Consider the following 17,851-nt stretch of genomic DNA (forward strand, 5'->3'; position numbering starts at 1 on the left):
AGAACACCTCTAGCTCAGAAATAATATGGTTGATTTTGAGGTATGCTTCGGGTCATTGTCTTGCTGGAATACCCAACCTCTTCAACTTCAATTTCTGGACTGACCTTCGAACATTAGCCTCTAGAACAGGGGTCGGCAATAGGCGGCCCGTGGGCCATTGCTGGCCCATCACCAATAATATTTGGCCCAGCAGATTATTTTGAGAATCCACTTTTTTTTCTTTTTTTACAATATCGGACCGACAGTCCCACATATAGCGCCTATAATGTCCGAATAGAGAATCGACCTCCACCTGAATAATGCTTATTGTACTTTTATCCATGTTGAGAGTGAATGACACAGGGACAGACAATCAGGCAGCGAAGCGCACTGACGCTGAACCCCTCAAGGTGAATCATTAGTAGGTGGACAACGCGTGGTGCTGAAATAGTCGACATGCGGTGTGGTTTGAAAAAAATAACACGAGCTCACTAAACCATTCAAACGTAATGTTTACGTATATGTGACTGCAACACACATATGAACAGTAACAAAGCAAATTCTGTTTAATTTTCTGAAAAACATTGACAACAAAATCGGCGCAAACAAAAAGCATCTCCCATCGGTCACTATTTGCTTGATATCTGGTGATATGGACGTCACTTTAATCCGCAGGCAGTTCTCAAGGTTTTTATGCATCAATCGATTCCTCTCGTGCGTCTTTATCACATTCATTGACGAAAAGGACGACTCGCATGTATAGAAAGGGAACATTGTGAGCACGTAAAATGTGAGTCTCACAACGGCTTTGCATTGATGAAACCTGGTAGGATGAACTTAGTTCGCTGTCCATTCCTCTTTAAATGCCCTGTTTTCACCGTCAACTTTCATCTTTAGACCTTTGGAGAGTGACATTATGTTTCTCTTGCTAGCTAGCAGGTTAAATGTTTAGCTTACTTCACCCGACACGCAAACAACCAATCCAATAATAATGTGACCTTGTCTGGGAGGAGGGGGGAATAATTATTAGAACAAAAGTACCGGTATGTTAAATAATTATTAGAATAAGTTAGGCTGCTCTACATCGTCAGTCCACACATTTATTATTCAAAAATATGGAAAAGGGTGAAACTACGTTTCAACGTTGTTGAGAATCACAACACAAACTCGCTAGTCAAGCCAAAATACTGCAACGTAATGGATTGGACTGCTACCTAGTTAACTATAACACTACTTTACATTGTTAGCAGGCTCACAAAACAAGCTGTGTTAGTTGACTAGCGATGTGTACATTTTTCGAAAAAAAAGTCAAAGCATTAGAACGTGTCACATTTTTAAACAATCAATTACTTAAATTAGCCTTTGATTATGTTCGGGCCCGCCATCTAGTGGCTCAAAAAATTGCCGACCCCTGCTCTAGAATGTCATGATATTTGATGGAATCGATTCTTCCTTCCACCCGCACAATATTGCCTGTGCCCCCAACTGTTACACAACCCCAAAGCATAATGGATTGACCTCCATGCTTAACAGTTGGCACGGTGTTCTTCTCGACATGCTTCACCCTTTTTTCTCAAAACATACCTTCTTTGGTTGTGGCCAAAAACTTACATTTTGGTTTTGTCAGTCCAAAGCACATTGTTCCAATAGGCCTCAGGTTTCTCAAGGTTTTCTTTTGCATACTTCAGACAGCACAATTGTGTGTTGAGGTTGTAGGAAAGGCTTCTTTCTGGCAACTCTGCTATGTAGGTCTTTGTTGTTTAAGATACGCTGTATTGTTGTCCTGTGCACAACTAGACCGGTGTCTGCTACTCTTTTTTGTAGCTCTTTTGCTATGATGTGTGGGTTCTTCTGAGCATTTCTCACCAGATCTGGGGGCATTCTATGAGAAAATGTTCTTGGTATTCCAGATCTTGCTTTGACTTCAATTTTTCCATTTATTTTATTTTCTGATGATGTTTCTGACAGTGGAAATGGGTAGTTTGAAACATTGCAAGAGATTTTGTAGCCTTCTCCTTGATGGTGGAAGTGAACTATGCTGATTCTGACATCCTTGGACAACTGTTTAGAGGAACCCATGGTTTTTAACACCAGACACAACAGCCACCGCAGTCGGATACTTTAGAAGGCATGGAGTTACTTCAGAATATATAGTTCATGCCTGGAATTAGATTAATCTGACTCACTGAAGCCCTAACAAGTAGTATATCACCTTGGTCTGGGCCTTAGTAATCATCTTCTCAAAAGGTAACAAAGAATAATCCAAAAGGGTTCCCAAACTTTTGCACAGGACCCTTTTCCTTTTTTATCATTTAAAAACTCCACCTACATTTGCAGAAAGGTGTCATGTTTAACTTGAGCATTTAGTGTTCAGGTTTGCTTTCAATCACTTGGAGATTAATTGTAACAGACATTTAAACCAGGGGTGCCCAAATGTGTGCACCCCACTGTATAAAATCATTAGAACCCTTAACGGCCCTCTGTGATGAATAAAAGCTTCATGGTACTGTGTGATGGAGTGTTTGTGTGCAGTAGGGCCTGATGTGGACTGTAACAAGATGTAATTAACAAGAATAATGTCCCTGCCCTCTTCCGACCACGAAACGAGTGAAGCGGTGATAGCCGGTCCGTCCGTGGCGCATATATATGACAGCGCCACAATCGTCTCTCATTTTCTGCTGAGACCCAGATATGCTACGGCGGCGGCAGCAGGGAATTATGATAACAGACCTCGCTCACTTAATAACTGCAGAGTGGCCACACCAGGTCATATTCCCACACCGCAGGCACGACTCCATCAAGAACCAGGGCATGCAGCTGCTGTGTGTGTGTGTGTGTGTGTGTGTGTGTGTGTGTGTGTGTGTGTGTGTGTGTGCGCGCGTTTGTACAAGTGTTCAAACATCATCAGTGTGTGGTGATGGATGCTAGATGCAGTACATACCTCTCAATAATGTCTGAGATGACACAGGCGAACATCTGCAGGCCCTCTGGTAGCTGCAGTGCCACTGTAAAGCAGAGATAGGCCGAGGTTAGAGAAGCAGAGACAGGCACAAACAAATAAACAAAAAGACACACTTCCCCGTGATGATGACAAGATGATATCGAGCCGAAAGGCCCCGAAAGAAAAAAGAACGCGGACTAAATTACTTTTCAAATGATACAGCACGCGAGACAAACGGACATTGAGTTTTGCGATGAAGCTTTGGCAGGATATCTATTTTGTTCCCTCACAAGCGGGCATGCCCTTTGCAGAAATTCTAAGCAATTCTCAATGAGAAACCTGTCACTGGCAGAATGAACACCTTTCAGTTGCCCGGGCGGCCCAGACATTCTCTAGCCACCCCCGCACACGGTGGTCTTATCAGCAGCAGGGGCTGTATTGTGCACTCTCGCAAAAAGAAAGCTGGAGAGAAGCCGGGAGGGAGAGAAAAGTTGTTTATTATTCTAAGTTAAGTGAAGCGGGGGAAAAAAAACTCTTGCTGCGTTCAGGACATCAGCTCCAACACCAGAACACCAGGGGTTGCAGTCTGTATGACACAACATTCTTGATGATTTTATCATCATAGATACAGTACAGTCATTTATATTACATTTTTTACATTAAGCAGACGTCTTTATCCAAAGCGACTTATAACAAAGCACATTTGTCTAAAATAAGTGAATCATCTATATAATATCATTCATCATAAGCAAAACAAATCGATGGTCTGTCTAGGACCAGGGGCCGTTGGCAGTCACAATGCTAGAAGGAAGGAAGGATTACTTTTATTATTATTATTAGGCTATTATTTACAGTAGAGAGGGTGTACAGGGGGTAGTGGGGACGAAAAGGGTCTTTAGGAGGGACAGTCAGTCTATATCTGGGTACTTACTACAAAGTTATGACCACGCCCCCAGTTGTCCCCCTCATAATATGAAGGTAATAGACCAAACTCATTAATCAGCTACAGCTACAAGTCCTGTATGAACAATCAGAGAACATAAACATCAGTGCTCAAGTAGCTGGGCTTTACACACGCTATTTTATAGTCATAGCCTGAGTGCAGAAACATCATATGAAAATATTATGAAGGCCTGCAGCCTTTGGCTAAGTGTGAAATTCATTATTTCAGTTGATGCAAGAGCTTGATTCTTATTGTTGGTGTGTGATGTATTTCACACTTTAGATTAGGGAAGACATATTAGCCAGTAATAATAATAATAATAATAATAATAATAATACATTTAATTTTAAATCTCAGACACTGTACAAAAATAGAAAACAAAAATACAAAAAGATAAAATCGTAGCCAAGATCAAAAATGGTGGAAGAGCTCAGCCAACTATAGGGAATAGATGGGTCTTGAATGTATTAAAAGTATCAGAGCATCAGATGGCTGGTGGAAGGGTGTTCCACAGCTTGGGTGCAGCAGCAGAAATGGCTCGTAGCCAAGTGCGGGGTATGACAAGGAGATCAGTGTCGGAAGATCGGAGACCACATGCAGGGATGGAGGGGTGGAGTAGATCAGTAAGGTAGGCACTAGGCAGGAGCCAGGCCATGGAGTGCCTTAAAGGTGAGGAAGGGTTCCTGACCTCCGAAGAGGGGCAAATGGAGCAGCCGTCAATGGTGAGGACGAGGTTGCAGATCTTTTGAAGGAGGGTCTTGGGAGCCACAACCATGGAGCCAGGAGGTGAGGCAGGAGGTGAGGGAGGGGGGAGGAAGGGCAGCAGAGGGTTTAGTGTGAAGGTAGAGCTGGGTGTCATAAGCATATGGGGTCTGGTGAAAAAGTCCTGAAGTAGGGCACGGTCTTTTTATATTTTTTATTTTTTTTAACTTTTATGAACATGCAGATTGTAAGCCTTCAAATGATGTGTCATCCATTGAAAATAGTTGAAAAAGATATGCTTATTTGAATGTTGGTACACCTCAAACAGAGAATGGGAGAAACGTTATGAATCAAAAACACACGCAGCTAGCTAGTAGCTATCAGCTAAGAACAGATCGATGAACATCTAACAGCATGTTTAGCACATCACAACATGCTGATAGAACATCAACATGCTAAAAACACATAACTACATATAATTAGATGATCACACAGTCCTTTCTTTTGAACACGGCCTAAAACATATGTTTGTTTACAAACCATGTATCACTTATCCAGTAGCCTACACTTAAAGTTTCGTAATACGAAAAAAAACAGAAAACACATTAAAAAAATAAATTAAAAAAAGATATATATTGTTGGTCATTTGCGCGACTTGAGAATTGCCAGCATGCAGACCTTTTCACCAGACCGTGACACATATGATCTGGCCAAGTGGGAGGAGATGGGGAACAGTACTGCCAGTACGGCCAACTGCCACCTGTTGGACAGGTATGATTTGAACCAAGCTTGGGGTGCTCCGGTGATGCCAAGGGTCGCCTCAAGTCGGTTAAGGAGGATGGTGTGTGAGATGTTGTCAAAAACAATGGAAAGGTCAAGGAGAATTGTAGAGTATATTGATATTGTCATCATCAGCAGCCAAGAGGAGATCATTCACCACCTCTACCAGAGCTGTTTCAGTGCTGTGGTTGATCCTGAATCCGGATTGTAGTGGTTCCAACAGTTGGAACAGTTGGTGGTGTGACATAATGGCTTTGGAGTTGAGAGGCAACTGCACGTTCTACAATCTTGCCGAGAAAGGGGAGGTTTAATAAGTGTTTACTTTTTACCCAGCCCCCTCAAGACACACACCCACACCACAATGCTATTGGGGGCATGGTTGGCCTTGACGTGAGGGAGGCTAGCCAGTATCTGCAAGGTTGCCAGTTAAATCCCCAGATGTGAGCCGGTGGTTCGAAGGTAGTTGAAATATGAACCAACTGGCCACCTACTACATATGAAAACACTGACTAGATCTAATACAATAAATGGCTAGAAATACCTTACACACACACACATACACACACACACACACACACACACACACACACACACACACACACACACAAACAAACAAACAAAACAGTGATATATTGAATAACATGTGGCTATCATGGATTGCGTAGCTTAGGCTATATGCTTCTAATGTTGCCACAAAGTGGCTCACTGAGACAGATTACTTTAGGAGAGTGACATTTCAGGGTGATTTTCTCCCAGCCACTGCATTACTGTGGCCTTATCTTACATAGCGAGTGATGCACTGGAGGAAAGCATGGTTCCATCTTTACACCCCCCCCCATCCTCTACCAATCCATTAGATTCACCCTTTCTCCACCTGTCTCCCTCGATGACAGCCAACAGCTTTATGACTCACTCTATCACACTCTCTGTACACACACACACAGACACACACACACATACAACCACACACACACACACACACACACACACACACACATGTATACGTGCATGCACACACGCAGCACAAGATGGATAAAGATTTGTTGTATCTCGTACGTCATTAAGATGGCATGGAGAAATGGATCAAACGCCAGAGAAATGGGAAATCAAGCAGCTACAAAAGAGAGGATTGGTCCTGCTGTAGGCTTAAAGGGGTTCAGAACAGCAGGCCTGCATTTCCGGTCGGAACGTATCAGTGTGAAATGGGCTAAGACGAATCACTGGAAAATGCTTGTGAGGAGGTTTAATGAGGTGGCGGGTAAGAAGGTGGAGGTGGAGGATGACATGGAGGAGGGGGAGGGGAGAGGGGTGTGCTGGATAAGAACATGGAGGAGGAAGAGAAGGAGAGGGAGGATAAGGTAGAGGGGGGAGAGGGAGGTGGCGGATAAGAGGGCGGAGGATGAGGATGAAGTGTAGAGAGAGGTGGAGGAGGAGACAGGTATAAGAGTGGGAGGAAGAGAGGAAGGAGGAGAGATAGGGGGTGGAATCATTGTCTCGTCAGGTCAGGTAACATCATTGTGTATCAGGTATCATTCACCTGAACTACCTGTTTTATAACCTGTGGCACAATCGAGTATTACAACCTACTTTACAAACTATCCAAACGTATTCTTCTGTTAAACAGTCATGACTGGTTTGAGACCGTCTGTCCCATTGTAAGCATGGTAACTTTTTTTTTGCACATATTTTAGCCGGGCTACTTTGTATCCTTCCCATAATTGCTTGCGAGTTATCAGACAGGTCAGTGTGGGTGGAGTCTTATCTGTTGTAAAACACTGGGGGTGGAATGTGGAGAAATAGCACACACCCCATGGGAAAACCTACAGAGTGGTCAGAAAAACAACTTCCGAGGCAGGACATCAACTAAAAGTTCTGATAATTTATATATTTATGAATATGTATTATGCAGAGCCCTAGTCTGGTGAGCAACATTTCCAAAATAAGGTAATATCAATTAAAATAAACATTCCAACAAGTCTGACAACCTTCCATAATCAGACTCACAGATGTTGCGCCAAACCCATTTTGTACCGAACCAAATCCATTTAATTGATGATACCACATTAATATCACATTCCTTTGTGAATAACACATTTTTCTTTTCTGTCTACATCAATCCCTTTCCTTATCCTTGCTCAAATTGAATATCCTGATCTGTTGTCTTGGCAACAGACTGATGTCCTGTTGGTGCAGATACATATTGTGCTTGTATGCATGCTCCGTGAAAGTGCTCAGTTTGAATGGATATTCCGTCTTTTATTTATTTTAAAACATTTTGCCCAAATGGGATTATAGTGTGATATTGGCGTATACAGTAAGCCCTGCGTCCACTGTCCCGTTTCAGAAAGCCCCTTTGTCTGGATGTGTTTCCATGGCGTAACAGGCGGAATAGTTGATTTTGTGACTCCACAGTAACACACACTTCATTCTGCAGACCCAAGGTCAGTCATCTAGCAGTGGAAGCAGTGAGCCCAGTGTCAGAGCGTGTGTTTAAAAACAATTCACCTGAATCTGAACGTGGTCAGTGTGGTCATTGACTAGTCTCGGGAAGCAAGCCGTTTTCTCACAATACAATGTCCCCCAAAACATCTTTTAAACGAATCCCTTTCTTTCGAGATGCCTTCTCCGCATTAGTCCAATTATAAACGTTCCCATTTTCAGGGAGAGCAGGAGAGAACATTGCTAGAGGGTTGTGTTAGATATAGGCCTATGTGTAATTTCTTCCACAGCAACCCAATTGTTTTCAGGTTTGCAATGAGATGATATAAAGAGATCTGAAGGTTGACGTCTTTTATTCAATGTTACAAAGAAATGATGTTTCAGGCTAGCAGGTTATGTCTCTCTCTCTTCCCGGGACTCATCTCCCAGAGAAACTATATAAACTAGCAATGGAATTTGACCTTGGAGGCCACAGGTCCTTATCCCACTAGTCCCTTTCTCTATAGAATACATGAATATAGAATACAGAAATCCTTTGGCAATTCTAACAGTTTGTCATCATCATCGGATGAGATTAGCAACACAACTATGGTAGAAGCAATCAACATTCATAAGGTAAAATGAGCAGTCATCTGTTAAACCATGTCGCGGCATATCCCATTGATACATCAGTCAACAGTACTACAGTACTGTAGTATCATAAAAGATTGAATAATGTGCACAACATTGTTATAAGGCAGTGCTTGTGTGGAAACACTGAACAATAAAAGACAAGAAAATAAACAAAGGGCAAGGAGTGAAAGAACGGTGGGGGTAGGGCTGAAGAATGATGGATGGTGAAGAGTGGAGAGGAGAGTGTGTCTATCTGATGAAAGGTTAAGGGATCACCATGCCTCTACGCAGACAGACAGAGACAGGTCATTACGCGTCAAAGGGCGAGTTTATTAACTGAGAAAGGTTTCTGCAATCATCAGAGAGACCAGGTTGACAGAAGCAAAGACTTCTCTCCATCTGCTCTCCAAAGGTGAGACCAGGGCTGAGCTGTGTGTGTCTGTCTGTCTGTCTGTCTGTCTGTCGGCACTGGGTCTACTGTCGGTACATGTGTGCGTGCTGAAGAGCCATCAATGTCACAGGAGCATTGACAAATGCTCAAGATGCCAAGCCTATTACGCAACATTATTACTGTCTGCGTCTGTCATCACAAATATGCTGAGAGGCACGTGGCCACAAAGCACATCTGTGCTTGTGCATGTGTATGTGTGTGTGTGTCTCATTCACACTCAGACAGGCTGTGGACAAACGGACAGACATGGATTTGCTAATACCGTATGATAGGCAGTGATTAGTCTGAGTGTCAGACTGTCAATCAGTGCCTGCTGTCATGTTCTGTAAAGAGGAATATCTCACACGATCAGGGGGAAAAAGTAGGGATAATGAAAATGTAGTGATGGCTTGGGAAACACTTTATAGGCCTACTTGTGGAAGGCAGAAAATAACCTAGTGTTGCACTCTGGGAGATATCCTTAAAGCGGGAGTGCAGGGAGTCAAGTGAGATTGGAGAAAAGGTCAGATTTCCTCCAGATTTAAGAGGAATGGCCCCAGCAGTGAAATGTATATCAGATTTGACAGTGTTTTGAATAGAATTAGCATTCCATGACATTGTGGAAGGAGCATCTGTGGCTCTGCGGGAGCTGTAGTGTGGGGGATCTCAAAATACTTTCATCAGTTCCTAGCACCTTGCTTCCTTTAGAAAGCATTGGAGGAGAAGGTTGAAGGGGAGGAACCTCTCCTCCAATACATCGAGTTGAGGGGATGAGAGAAACCAAAGAGACTTTGGAGATTCAACCAATTCAAGTCTTTCAGTCAACAGGCCAGGGTTGCACTGTGGGGCATGCTTTGCTACAATCACTGGCTGAGAAGTAGGCCTAGTCTTCCACAGCAAATAGAACAAGCCTGTGTATATTTAGTGCCTTTTACAAAGCTTTTACCAGAACCCTAACTCCCTTAAACTGCTCCCAAACAATTGTGACATAATAGTTGGCATGCCAGAAATTCAGATTTGCTCGAGCTGAATGGAGAGACAAATGTTTCAAATGTGGCAGACATTGAAATAGCTTGAGGAAACAAGTGTAGGGAAACGTTGACAGCAGTAACCTTTTGATTGTTGTGTCTCTGTTGTGGAAAGACCTTCGGAGACACTAAAAGTTCCCTGTGTCTGTTTTCAGAACCCAGAGGGAAACACTTTCATCGTTTCAAGGTTCCTCCAGACACACCGGGTTGTTTTATTTCCTGTTCCACTCTGCCCTTCTGGCTAGATCACTCTTGTTTCCTCCCCTTTTCACAGGTGCAATCAGCGTTGCAAGGCTGAACAACTGTTGTTAGAAAGGGACCATTGTGGGGCATGGGCAATTCAGTATGAAAGAAAAATAAGTTGGATAGAAAAAAAAAAAACACAAGGACAACAGAAGAAAAGAAACTGAAGACGATTCCATATTGAGCGAGGGAAGAACAAAAAAGAATAGAGGGCTCCTGCATGACTAAAAATTGTGCCTACAACACAGTTGGATAAAAATGGTCTTAAAAAAAAAAAAAAAAAAAAAAAACTATGCAAACCCTTTCTTTCCATCTGTATTCCCTTTCAGTAGAGAGGACGTTGAATGGAAAAAGATCTCTGAAAAATCTTTACATTTTTCATGTAACGATCTCTCTACTGAAAAGAAAGAAATTACAGATGGATTCGTCTGTTTGCTAGTGGTTAAGTAAAGGTTCCACAGAAGAAGAAACGTGTCTTAATGGACTCTGCAAACACAGCCTTGTGTTCCTCATAGCAGCATTACACCATAGCCTGTTAGGTTCTTGTGTTCAGTTGTGCAGCTCACAAGCAGAAACAAAAACTCACCCAACAGTCCCTGTCCCTTACTCCTTTACAGTAAATACTTACACACACAGTCTGATCTGTAAAGCTTCTAAGGAGATTTACTTATTATCCAGCACCAGATCAAACGTGCATCAGAGCATACCTAGCTGTTGATCATGTTTAGCTTACAAAACGTAATAAACATACTGTAGGCTGGGCAGCAGACAACAAATGCGTATTTGGATCATTTGTTCTATTCCAGGAGGAGAAATGACAAAAACAACAGAGAGGGCAGTAATCAAGAAAGCATGCGAGAGAAAAAAACCTGGGTGGGGAGGCAGAAACAGATAGATACACACAGGTAGATAAAAAGAGATTGAGCAGGATAGAGGGAGCAACAGAGATGATAGGGTGATCATTGCCTTTGAAGCCCAGAGGAGAGAGAGAGAGAGATCTGGCAAGGCTCTCTAATAGAAACATCACATAACAGTCAGACAGGCAGAGACTGTTGCACAACTCCTCACCAAGCCCACATGGACCTCTCAAAGAGACAACCCAATTCTCCCTGCATGCCACCTGCTAACGCATTCCATTCACAGATGTAAAAAAAAAAAAAAAACGTATGTCTGTTGTCATTTACATCAACAGGGACAGCTGTTTTGGCATTGCTTGCTTAGACTAAAATGTAGTTAAGATATTGGCAGTGGTAGACTCATTTTTGTTTTCAGTACTGTATATAGGCTAGCTGTAACATGTTCATTACTGGATCACTGGATTCAACAATAAGCCTGATTCACAAAATATCTATAAAATAATTTGATAAGTTAAGTTATTTATGAACCCAGTGGGGGCAAAGGAAGTAAAAAGCGGGGATGGGAAGTCGTCACATCTCCATCCCCAAAACGTTTGGCTGTAGTTCCACCAGAGAGCTCGCAACGCCTGTGCCCTCTTGTTCATAACCCAATATGCATGCTTTGCACACAAAATTTAAACAGTAGCTAGTGTTAAGAAGACGTTTTCGATGCCATCATGTGCCATGTGTATGCAATTCTCTGTATGAAAAAATAAAAAAATAAAAAAGGTGAAATCCCAGCCTGCATTTGACGCACCCCCTCAACTCAACATCTGTGGTTCTGGTAAAATTCACAGGCTGCAACTGCCTCCCAGCCCCATTGAAGATTTTGTCTTGACTCCGTCGAAGTTGGCATGGGTAGATTGCTCGTGGGTGTTTCTACTTCACTACGTGCCTCAAATTAGGATGTTAAAAAAAAGTCTTAGTTTAAACTAAATGATTCCTTTTAAAAAATGTAAATAAATAATAATAATAATAATCACACACACACAACTCTTGAATGTATATATACCTAACCCAGGAGAAATCAACGCTTAATTGTCAGGTGTACTGGTAACTAAAGCCCTTTTCACACATGGTTCCCTGTAAATTACATGGAATCCCAACCGGGGATTTTCGCCGTTCACACGAGCTAAATGCCCTTAGATTACCGTGTCAACTGGATGCCGAACTGGATGCAGAACTGGAACGTTAGTCAATGTGAATTCGAACGAGATAGGCGTGTGGGACTGCCATATACCATATACTGTGTATATATATATATATATATAGATATATCTGCCATATATCATACGTCTGTTTTATATGTATTTATCATAATATTTTTCACATTAACTCATTGACTGCCAAAGACGCCAATTGGCGTCTTATAGAATAGTAACATTGACTGCCAAAGACGCCAATTGGCGTCTTATAGATTTTTTTTTTTTTTCGCGGGGATCGCGTTATTGACATGTTCTACACCTAGAGAGTGAATTTCAGACTTGGGTGTAATGTATTTCGGTCCCAGATGGGGGCAGTAGTTCGATAAAAGCCTGGAGAAGGAAGTGGCTTGCTGTGGGTTGTAGTAATGGCGAAACGGATCAGGGTATGTGCCAAACGCGGCGCGGAGCATTGCAGCGCGGAGCATTGCAGAGCATCGCGGAGCAGCGCGGCCATCGCGCGACTCTTCAAACAGTTCAGAGTCGGATGATACAGAAAAAGTGCAGAATTTTTATTTATTTTTTTAAAGTTCTGCAGAAAAAGCTCGTTTTCTCTGTTTATTGGTCAAAATCAGGTGTTTTTGCTGAAACCACCCTATGTTCTACGGCCGATTTCTAAACACTCAAAGAGGCTAGAAACAAACTTTCTTTTTCTGATGAAAGAAGAGAGTCTAAAGTTTTGGTAGATATGTTCAATGTTTATGTAGTCCGAAAAGTCAATATTTGGTGGGTCTTCAAAGTTCAGCGAAAATGCCCCAAAAGTCTGGCAGTGTGGAGCTCTCCGCTCTGAACATGGCTGGCAGTCAAAGAGTTAATTTAACAGCGAGTTAACTCGTATTACGCTTACCATCACCAAGTTCGCTCGCCAACAAAGCACTTGATTACCGTTGATATAAACATACTATACTAGTCCAAAAGCACAGTATGGGAGAACTTGGTGATGGTAAGCATAATACGAGTTAACTCAATTAGACATATTGCTAGTAACCATAAACAGACGGAACAGCGCAGCGCACACTGTATTGGCGGCCTGAGTAAGCACAGTTGAAGCGAGGGAGTGAATGGAAATGCCACTGGTGCGCACTACAAACATATCACAAATGTGCATTTGACAAGTAAATTAGCTAAGTAAGTAAGCTAGCTAACTATGATTGGAAATGAAGTAGTATCCAGTTGTGGAATTATATTTAGTAGTAGCGATATTCGTGGTCTGGGGCAGTTCTTATGCGTTCTGCGCTGCGGGCTCTCTCCCTGCTGATTGTGCGAGGCAGGACAGCTGTAGGAGGATATGGTGTGTGTGCCCATAATGCATCTATATCACAAAATGTACATTTGATAAGTAAGTAAGCTAGCTATGTAAGTAATCTAGCGTTTTTTTTAATTTTAAGTATGATTGGAAATGAAGTAGTATTCAGTTGTGGAATTATATTCATGATTACTTTGGCTGATGTGATGTGGGTTAACTAGCCAACTCTGTAACATTAGCGGAGCAAACCAAAAGTACAAAGTGAGAAACTCCTCGCTGTGATTGGTTAACTTGTTCCATGTGAAAACGTCTTGCGTCAGACATATGTAACCCTTTACGGGCCGGACCAGGCAATGTTCATGCTTCTGTTCACACCTAAGCCTTCCCAGTAAATTCCATGGAATCACACAAGGTCCTGACCAGGGTAATTGCCTGAGCGAATTTCCCTGTAAACCACATTCACACATACCCCTTACCAGGTAAATTCCATAGAATTTACTGGGAAGGCTTGTATGTGTGAAAGGGGTTTAACTCTAACCCTTAGACAAGATGTGTTAATTCCTAATCAGTTGCATTCATGTTGTGTCCTGACTTATTAGCTCATTTACAATTCTAGCCCGCTAGCATTTCTACTGAAACAGCAGAAACCAATGTATGAAGGGCAGAACTAATGTATGCTTGTATACTATTAAGTAAACGTTAAGAGGCGTACCTTTCCCCATCCTTTGATTGGTTATCGCCTAGTACTGATTTTGAATAAATAGACCTGGATCTTATTATGTCTGGTATAACTGGTACGTCTGATAACTCTCAATGAAAAAATTATAATACGAAGGAGATATCTTTGAGGTATCATTTCAATAAGTGCTTTGTTCCTGTAGTCTACTGCTACTTGTTGTATGAATTGTACATTCAACATTTCATAAACCAGGGTGCATGACATACAAGTTAACTTTTCAGTGAACACCTAAATATTGGAGTCCTCTACATAGGCCAGTTTAACCAGGTTGATCACGTTCCCATGACCAGGCTTGAGCGTGTTGTGGCCTAGGTAACCTCATTGAGACAAGCCTTTCTCTGTTCAGAAAGCCTGGGGAAATCCTTTGGGACAGGAGGGCCACCTTGCCACATGCCAAACCAATACCTAATTGACTGTATAGTCCAAACAGAATTGCCGTTTTCCTTCAGGTTTTCTTCAATGTTGCAAGCTAGCCTAGGCAACAGCAACAAAAATATAAATAGTCCCACCCGGTCGGAAAAGATGGAACCATCTATGGTCATAAGAACAAGCATAACAACAAGCAACCATCTATGGGAAGGGTTCTTGGAATGAAAGTTCCAAATAAATTGCAAGCTTGATTCACTGTGCTCTGTCCAGGTTCAATCCAAGCAAGATCGGCTAATCTAAAATTCTCCAGACTTCCAAAGGAGGCGTGAGAACGACGTGATTTGGAGGTATGCGCATGACTATCCTGACTATCTACTAATGATGTAATAGAGTCAGGGACCTGTATTGGTAAGTAGTGATAACCTCTGCCATAGGCCTAAAGTAGGCTACTTTGTAATGCATTGTAATAGCCTCAGATATATCAAATAACTACTCTGCCTTAATGGTATGAGTAGTGAAATCTGGTGTGGTTACTACTGAACTCACCTCTCTTAGAGTTGGCCTGTCTCACCCGCCACACAGTCTTGTGAATCTCAAAGTTATAGTTTGCTGGCAGTGCACGGATCGCCTCCTGCAACTCCGGATCTTGCAGAATGTCATCAGGAATTTGATTGGCCACCCGCCGTGGTCCTCTCACTGCATGAGAGAGGAATCAAAAATAATTTCATTGTCAGTGACAGTTGCAGCAACTGACTGTGATGTTTTCAGATGAAGGACACTTGTCCACAACAACCTAGTATGCCAATCAGGTTACACAGTTGTTGAATAAATGTGTATATATTTAACTTAAGTATATTTGACAATGCAATATAGACCTACTGTATTTCCCCACTCCCAGATACAGTATGTATTTTGTAACTCCATGTTTGTTTTTGCTTGTTTTCTGCCCTGTACTTTCGCTATGAACTTGATGACTGTTTAATTGTACACCTGGGACTGCAGGGGGCTATTCCACGTACGGTGATTAAATCTGATCCAGGATTAAATCAGATCCGGACGCTAATTTCAGCTTGCAGTTCCGTTCCATCAATGTGGCTCAAATAATTTGCGGCTTGGTTGCTATGCAACCAATCCTTCTGAACAAACCTGTTCTAAAGACATCGTGTTGACACCTTTCAGAGACGTCCAGAACTAGGCCAGATCACATGTCGTTTAGGGGATTTTGACGTCTTTCCAGGACGTCATTTCAACGACTTTTTGGTGACCAGAATACAACCGGCTGTTTTAGGTCACCAAAAAGTCGTTGAACTGACGTCCTGAAAAGACGTCAAAAAAATCCCCTAAACGACATGTGATCTGGCCTAGTCCTGAACGTCTCTTTATAACGTATTTGTGCTTGCTGGGGGGGCTAGTATGACCTACGCATTTAATCGGTCAGCAATTTCTTGCCAAACCATTTCCCTCGCCTTGTTAATTGTGGCAGTATTGCACTATTTTACATCTTATTTTTCGTCTTCATAAAGATCAATAAGTAGACTGCTGCGCAATAAGTGGGACCGCTGTGCAGGGTAGTATCTTCATTTCGACAGATCGACTCTTCGGGGCTCTTTATGTCTGCGAGCACGCCCCAAATCGAGTATTTCCAAACCGGTGTTCTGTGAACACTGATGACACAAGGCTGGTCCTCGTTCGACGAATCACTTGACGCTTGAATCCCTATCACGAGTTGCCTGAACGCGGCTTTTATTTTAATCGCCGATATACTAATCGAATTTATGTATTATAGCCCCCAGATGAAAATTAGCTGCTAAACGAAATCTGTTATGGTAACAAATCGCTTTCTGTGAAGTGAATCCCAGCTTGTGGTTGCTAGTAAGATTCTTACTAAGAATACCTTTTATTTATGAGACAATTTACATTAGTTTAAGAGAGACATATTTTCAATGATGTGGATTTGTCTATGTCCATTTGCACACTAAACACACAACAGTCAGTCAGTGCACGCTACTCCTCTGACTACACTGGCTGTCACTCAGTAGCTGTACACGTATCCGCGTCATTAGTGATGTTTGTGGCTGGAATTTGATTCGTTTTTGTTTGGATTCTCATGTCTAAACCAAATGTTCACCTATGTCTTGTGTCACAGCAAAGTATTCAACAGAGATGAATACTTACCAGTTGTTTTTTTAGTCGAAACGGGTGGTTGTTTAGCCAAAATTACTTGTGTTTCAGTCTCAGGCGCTGCCATGTTTGTTTTCGGAGCATGTGGGAGACTGAAAGACATCGCCAATCGAAAGCAGAGTGCAGTAGGCTACAGTCAAGGGTAGTCAAGTTCCGTTATCATCGAGCGCCATATTGCTGTCCATGGTGCTGAATTTGTCTTGCCAGTCTAAGTTGTCTAACTATAATACATCATATTAATTTCAATCCATCCTGATTATAATTTCATTATAGCCACTACTCTTTATTCCGTTTCGTTTATTCAGTTCTCTTTATTAATTTTCGTTATGAATAGTCTCTCGTGGTCCCAGTCATATTCACCACCTGTCTGTGCCATTGCTGTTCAGTGAGATACTGGCAGTGAATGAGAGAGGGAAGTGACAGATATGAATATGACTCACAAATTCTAATTTGCTAGAAGAAGGTAGGAGTTGAGAAAGCAGCTAATAAAACCGAATATCTAGAACTGCTTCTTTCTGTTTCAATACATTTGCTTAAGTATACATTCCTTGTACATGTAGGCTACTACAATGTAGTACAGCACAGTATTACATTTATTGACATGCATTTGCATTACAGATTTTACAAGTCCATCACACACAAGTATCTGACATTACATGTGTTGTAACCTTGTTATCAGTCTCTGCAAAGTCTGTACATTTTCAGAATATTATTCAAGTCTAACAGGTTGTGTAAGTAAGGACAGGGTTCATGACAGGTAGACCCAGAGACTGAACCATTGTTACAACTTGCTGCACCTACTAGCAACAGTAATCAATGTGTCTGTAGAAGCTTCTGGTCTCTTCGTGGGATAACTGGAGAGTGTATGTTTCTGTGTCTCTTTTCTCAACCCTGACCCCCCCCCCCCCCCCCCCCCAACCCGTCTAAAATCATCAGTGTCTTCAGTCCCTATCTGAGTCCCTATCTGTTCCTATCACTCCTTATCTGATCTGCCAGTGCACTGGGAGGGCCAGTTTAAGTGGATGACAGATGAACAATCACCCACATCAATGTTATTGATGGCCTGGTTTATAAAGAACATTTTTTTGTGTCCTGATCAATGATTTATGAACTGTGTGTGT

At 42.1% G+C, this 17,851-nt stretch overlaps 1 protein-coding gene across 1 annotated transcript in view; it reads right to left on the reverse strand.

Moving 5' to 3' along the window:
- The window catches only part of dph1 (diphthamide biosynthesis 1), a 70,601-nt gene extending 53,803 nt beyond the window's left edge, over positions 1-16,798 (reverse strand). The window contains exons 1-3 of the mRNA XM_080525783.1: positions 16,725-16,798; positions 15,096-15,245; positions 2,921-2,984 (exon numbers count right to left, since the gene is read on the reverse strand). Of these exons, the coding sequence (XP_080381909.1) occupies positions 2,921-2,984; positions 15,096-15,245; positions 16,725-16,797 (287 nt within the window). The 5' untranslated portion in view covers position 16,798. The remainder of the gene's footprint in view (positions 1-2,920; positions 2,985-15,095; positions 15,246-16,724) is intronic.
- Positions 16,799-17,851: the final 1,053 nt, after the last annotated feature.

The sequence above is a fragment of the Nansenia antarctica genome, assembly GCF_963989245.1.
Source record: "Nansenia antarctica genome assembly, chromosome: 3".
Classification (NCBI taxonomy): Eukaryota; Metazoa; Chordata; class Actinopteri; order Argentiniformes; family Microstomatidae; genus Nansenia; species Nansenia antarctica.